Below are 6,991 nucleotides of genomic sequence, written 5' to 3'. Positions count from 1 at the left end.
CGACAGATATAGTCGCTTAGCAATATATAGGATAAGAATTCCCGATAATATAGACAATAAGCCAAGACCTTTAAAATATATATGGTTTATCTCGAATCTGAAGCCGAGAGGTCTTCAGCTGTACCATGTTAACTATACAAAAACAACGATATCATTATAAAAAGCCCGGTCGTACGCGGTATCGTCGCAAAATCGTAAGCAAGCCATCTTTTCGATTGAATGTTTTAATCGCAGATCAGGCCTAAAATGCGATCACAACTACAGGGTTGATCCGGAATCAGCTTGATCTGAATTAATACCAACTTAAATAAAATCCTTATAGTCCTTCTGCGAAGCTGGTACTGATTTCCAGGATTTCCCTGCTCAGCGATGTATTTGACTTTGAGACTCAATATCTGAATGATTTTTTATGAAATTGTTTGATCGCTTATATTGAATCTGTTTATTTTTGTATTGTTATTACTTTCCGCCTAATCGTCATACTAATAACAACGACACGATTTTTTCAAATTATACAATGAATTGTTATTAATACCGTGCAGTAACTCTTGACCGCTTCTACATGCCAATATAAAAGCCAGCAGGCTTTTATTGGGTATTCCCACTCCAATTGGACACGCGCGTTAACGCCCGATCCCGCTCTTTCATATATAGCGCTAATTCCTTTGTCTACCATCAAGCTAAAATCGGCCGTTTTAGCCCTCTGGCGAAGGTCAGAATGTAAACCATCCCATGTCTAAATTCCACTTGTCAATATTGTCGCCAGGCTATTTTTTTGCTATCTATTCACAAATTGAATTTATTCACTATTTAAGAATTATATATGGGAGAGAATTTCTACATGCGTCCGTCTAGATTGTAGCTGATGATTGTTTAATCTGTCACGTTCGAAATTTCAATATGTCAAATGTTCCAAACCAATCCTCGACTCACTCATTTTCCTCGGCTTCATTTCCATAGCATTTTACTTAGCGAGCACGTTTACCTTACTCAGGCATGGCCAGACAATCATCGTTGGTATAAAAATATTTTGAGCATCTTAAAGCTAGCCATAGCGGTCTCTAAGTATAGTGCCTTCGAATTTATTTTCCATTCCCAACCATATCCGGAGGCCGACGGGCCGACGAATCACGGATTGCTTTATCACTCTGTCGCCTTCTGACAGTCTAGGTCGTTCGGTTGTCCTGTTTCTTGGCACGCACTGCTCGCCAGTGGCATCTCTAGGAACTTCTACTTTACTTGTTATTAACCAAAAGTTACGCTGACGATGTCAAGGGTGAGCGTATGGGACTAGGGCCCGCTTGCATCTTGCTAATACATTATATGGCACAAACTTTCAACGAGAGGTAAGGAGCAAACGATGCATTAAACTGCAGCATGGCTGTAATAGTCCACTACAGTTCTTTAGGACCGAGCGTCTGAACTGTGCCCGCTTCACAGAAGTCTAGTTTACGTTTAAGGGGTTTGCTAGATAGGAACAACGAAGCCTAAGGCAATGAATAATATTTAGCTCACAATGAAAAGTAGTTCATTCAAATCTCTCACTAACAGATAATTCACAAAAGAACAAATAAGTAATGTTTAAATAAATTACATTGGCATTTAGACTTGGGAAGCAAGGGGGTTCTTTTTTCTAATTTATACTCAAATGACATTTTAATTTTCTCGCGTTTAAAATCTCAAATTAAAACTTGAATATTCATCGTAGTTACCAATGGCGCATGTGAACATTATGGCATTTATTATTCTTCTATAGCTTTAAAATCCGCCTTCGAATACTAGAGTATGTTGAAAACTCGTTGATCGTCTGAGGTTATGGATGTCATTCGAATCCTTGCTATCGCCGCAACCCCCTGATACACGGCCTAACTTGCTTCTGTTAAGACCAGCGTCAAGAGACGCCTTGCTACAGCTGTTTGTTGACTGAGACAATTTCGTGATTAGGTCAAGCCGTTCCACTACCGCAGCCATCTCATCATTGACGGGGAACTAATAGAGAACTCGTTACATCGTCTTACGTTATCCGAATTTGCATATGTATCTGTCTCTGTGTTCACTGATGAAACGAGTCTTTTTCAAAAAGCACACAAATTCGTTTGTTCGGCCATCAATTTTTTTCGGCATAAATTGTTTAGTAGGACACAGTTGAGCATCAAATGTCACAGACAATAAACTACTAAAGAAAAAACAGAGTAGTAATCAAATTAAACAAACAAATGTTGTACCTTGGTCTTCAACTTTACAATAACGCTTAATGATGAAAAATTGTCTCTTGGGGTACCAACCGGATAGCACCTGTTGAACTTCTTCGAACTTAGGTATTGAATCAGAGTGAAATGACTCCTTGCGGGTTAAACAGATATAAGGATTTCCAGGCTAATTCTAGAAAGGATATCCTCTGTTCCGATGAAACATAAAATTAAACATTTCCTTAATAAGGAGATAAAGAGGATTTGCTTATATCAACAGTCTTCACCGGGGAAACGCAAGCCTGTATTTGCTTCAGTGAGGTCACTGAACCGTTTGCATAGCGGGTAGCTGAGTTTGTGTTAGTACAACAACGCGCTTAAACGAAAAGACTTCAACGCTATCGGTTGGCAGTTCAGAGCTGAAAATAGAGACTTTTTTAATTTATCGCTGGAACCGATACTCAGTGGTTTGGTCTCAAAGGAGGGTTCCTTTTAGCCTTTATGCATGCGTACAAGCAATTTCGAAACGCTGTTTCATTGCCAATAAAATAACGCAAAGGCTTTAGTTTATATAATAGAATAATATGCATTTCCAAACAATTCTGAATGGCTAATACCTTTGTGAGAAACGTATTCTCCATTAGTTGAAGCTTTATTTTATAGTCAAATTTTTTGATAGTTTTTGGTTTTTTATTGATAGTTTGATCAGTGACCTGCTATAGTGAACCTTCATAGAAATAACGTCGATCGTATCTGTTGCTGTCGACGCTGTATCATCCCGATTTCTACTAACCGATTGCCTACTCTATGTTACCGTACCAATAGCAAACGTACGTGATCGAAAATTTACATGATTCTAACAGGATATCCTTTGAGAAGAGCCAGCAAATACTCTAGAGATGACAGGGATAACATTTCATTGGAGAGAAGTTACGACCAGATGGGAAGAGGTCTTCAGGACCTGTAAGTCAGGCGGAACTGCTAGGCATACGTCCACGTGTTTGGCTTAAGTCCCGCTCAGAGTCACGCTGAAATCGGACAGCCTGCGTACATAATAAATCTATCGTAATAAACATTTCACATTTTCTGTCTTAACTAACAATGACATAACACCTGGAGGTTTTGATCAATTACTCCCATATCTTTTTTTTAGGCCCTTGTTAGATTTTTACCATGTATTCGAGGATAGATACTATAATATTATATAATTAGTGTTGATGGCTGATCTCAAATTTTACGTTGGTTACCCACTAAATATCTATCCAATTAATATATCTTGTAGATTAATTTCTGTTGATATCTATACGAATCTATATGCTAAAAATTCGTCGCTACGCTTCATGTGCTAGTTACAAACACGTATTAAGTTATATTTGGTTTCTACTACAATAGAGGTACTGGATATTATCCATTATCAGCTTACTAACGTTCATAATGATTCATGTATAACACAAAATCTTCCATCCGATAGTCATTAAATGGTCGATACGGGACTGTCTGCGACAAAGCGTGGCGGCCTTGTCTAAAACTTACATTTATTGTTGATCTTACGCTCAGGAGTCATCGACATTAGTACTCCTAACGATTGAATTCGTATCTGTTAGGTCAAATGTCGATTCTCTCGATAGCTTCGATAGCTGTAGGCCCATGGTTTTCTCTTCGTGGATAGTCGTGCACACCGAGCCTTCCTTCTGACGAAAGCGCTTCGTGTTCCTCTTTCGACGTCTTGACTTGTCTCAGTGACGTTGACAAACCAGACTAGAATCGTCAACTTTACTCTTTGTAGTAATTAGTCCAAGTAGAAAATCCTGCACAGTCGATAGACGAAGCCGTTTTACGGTCGACTGAAGGACCGGCCATTGTGATGGAATTGCACGCAATAGAAAAGGTGCCGTCGTTGTGAACAGTTTTCGGGTCAAACACCTGTTCTTATCGATAGATAGTGGGCGAATAAAGGATGCGCGAGCGAAGGCGGACAAAAGGACGGCTGGTAAAGGATCTTAATGGGAAGAAATGCTGCAAGCTAAAAGATCTATAATAATAGCCAATTTCCTTTGTTGCCCTGGGCTAGTTACAAAGCTGTCAACCCGCCCGATTGGTGTCTCTTCGCTGAGATCAAAAAGGGCGTTTCCAGGGGCTGGTCGTCAGTGGCGACATTGTGGCGTCTTTGCTCGTTACTAAGCGCGCACAACTGATTACGCGAATCTGATTTACGATATAGATGCGATAAAGAATGCCTATACGAAATGTACGAGCGGCTCGGATACTTGTTCTAAATATAGCTGTTTATGGGTCTGTAGACGATGACCTACTATAGGTGTCGCCGTGGTGCAGGCTGACCACGTTAATTGACTGATATGATAATCAGTTTGTCTGATCTTCGTACACGTATAATCGAGGAAATTAATCGAAGTGTGTGCGTTCTGTCTAGCTGCACTCTTCCGCCAGTTCAAACCGATTTTATTTTGGATTTCTTTTTTCCCCACGTTTAATAAATCGTGGGAGAGCTTCGTGTAAAGGAAGAGCTGCACGGATCCCCAAACGCATCTATTTTCTTTTGACTAAAGGGCGTCAATACCATGACTGTAATGCATTTTCTTCCGCCTAAACGAACGCTGCTGGTTCACGGATAGCTTGAGTAAAATCTAGTCGCTTAAGAATTCAGGTAGTACAATAATGGGGATCGTAGGCGTTGCTTATATTGCGGTCGTGTGACAAGCGAACAGCTTTCAGCGAAGATACCTTGTTTCTACGCTGTGCCATGATATATTCACGCTAGAACTATCCGAGCTTGTATTATATCGAGCGTCTTTGATTATATGGAACGTTCACTCTCGTGTGTGACGATGAAGTTTTAAAAAGTTAAGCAATCTTGACATTGAGTAAAGTTTGCTGTTCAAAGAAACGGAAGACTAGGCAAAGTTAGAAAAGAAGCAGAAGAAACCGCGAATACAAAAAGAGATTTCCTATTGATAAGTGTACTTTAATTGGAATCTTGTGCGTTTTCTTATTCTGTATAACAATTCCATGGTTCCGATTCGGTAACAGTATACAGGCTTTGATATTGCTAAAAAGCATCAGCATACATATAGATAATTGCTCATTCGAAATCTCAGCAGCTCAATGACTTAATATACTGCAAAGGCGAACGCCTCCGTTGGTCCTGCTGAAGTAGTAGTAGTGATGGACTTCAGTCTATCTTCAACAATCTAATCCAAGAATCGCATGTAGTCCAAAAATTAAACCGTCAGGTAACGGTTACTAATAATGCTTATACACACACCTACGTTTTATCGACAGCTTAAAGGCGTTACAAGCTGTTTGTACTTTAAATCAATGAACAATAATCAGCATCATTATGTCATGAAGCTCAACAGTATCGTATGTACACTCTCTCTGTTCTCATGGGCCAACTGGAAAGAACGAGCGAACGACAAAAGCCTTTACAACAACTTTAACCTAACACTGTCCTGAACTTCCTGCCGGCGGAAGATTTTGGAAACAAATATTTATTTTTTTTTTTTCTTCTTTATTAGAACAATCGGCGAAATTCGAGAAAACAGAGCTTAAAAGATAGGCATTTTTTAGCAGCGCTAGTTTCAAATCTTCACACAGTAGTAATGGCGAAAGGGGAAATAACTTACTTTCGTTGTAGGCCGTCCACAAAATTAACTTAAGTTCATCTCTTCATTTTGCCCCTTTCGTATTACTAAAAATAATAGAGTCAATATGTATGTGTCAAAAGAAGACATGTTGTGATATATGCATTATGGTACGTCTCATATATACGGACTATTATCGATAATTTTTAGCTATATAGCTAGCATCGAATCTTTACCAGGCGTTTTTTTGTGTTCATTTGTCAATTTGCTATTGCATCGGCTCTGATTTGCATGGCACACCGTAGATGATTCTTGGTGACAACTTGGGGAGGGGGGGGGGGTCACGTTTGTAGCCCGCCGTAACTTAGAACTTAACAATAATAACAGGAACAATCATCGTAGCTAATAGAGGTGTTAACAAAGAGGTCGTTTGGTTCTGGCTTGATTTTTTTTAAATGTTCTAATATTTTAGTGACTGCTGTAACTTCGTCGGTTTTAACGTTGTCGGCCATCGCGTGTGATCGTTTCGTGGCGACGTTATTCCCATTTCATGTACGGACAACGGAAAGGCGGACCAACGTCGTGCTCGGTCTCATCTGGCTACTGTCAGCGGCGACGGCGTCGCCATTGTTGATCTACACGACACCCATCGTTGTACAGGTACGCCTCCATACTCAGTGAATCGAGTTAATTTTAGCTAAACGCAGAACATAAGGACAGACGGAGGAAAAACAGATTTCCGCCCTTGAAAAATGTTGCCCTTATTCATAAAATGATTTGACAGCCGAGAAAACGAAAATTTACAATTGAGCTAAAAGTGGAAATCTAGTACACTAATCTATATTATTGCACAGAAGGATATGCATGTATTGAATACTATGATTATTATTACACACTTTATTACGTAATGAGAACGTCACAATATGGAGTGACGCAAATTCCCTCAATAAACATCTTCACTGCATATTTAGATATGCTCACAGTCGGCTGGCTACGCTGCGAGGTTCATTGACGCAAAACTCCTTGTTGTAATAGATCTCTTCACATAAATTGACGATTTACATTTTCGATAGGAACGGCTGTGTTGGAGAAAATGATTTCGGTCCTTTCATAATAGCAGGCTTGCTGTGCTATGATCAATTGCGTATTCTTCATCCTCTAACTAACTAACGAGTGTTTTTAATTGATCAATAAACACGA

At 39.5% G+C, this 6,991-nt stretch overlaps 1 protein-coding gene across 1 annotated transcript in view; it reads left to right on the top strand.

Annotated features, from left to right (window-relative positions):
* Positions 1-6,472, top strand: part of LOC111259360 (QRFP-like peptide receptor) — a 32,965-nt gene extending 26,493 nt beyond the window's left edge. Inside the window, exon 2 of the mRNA XM_022831313.2 lies at positions 6,264-6,472. Within this exon, the coding sequence (XP_022687048.2) occupies positions 6,264-6,472 (209 nt within the window). The remainder of the gene's footprint in view (positions 1-6,263) is intronic.
* Positions 6,473-6,991: the final 519 nt, after the last annotated feature.

Source organism: Varroa jacobsoni, unplaced genomic scaffold (assembly GCF_002532875.2).
Source record: "Varroa jacobsoni isolate VJ856 unplaced genomic scaffold, vjacob_1.0 scaffold_324, whole genome shotgun sequence".
Classification (NCBI taxonomy): domain Eukaryota; kingdom Metazoa; phylum Arthropoda; class Arachnida; order Mesostigmata; family Varroidae; genus Varroa; species Varroa jacobsoni.
The sequence above is the reverse complement of the archived record's forward strand: the minus strand, read 5'-3'. Positions and strand labels throughout refer to the sequence as shown.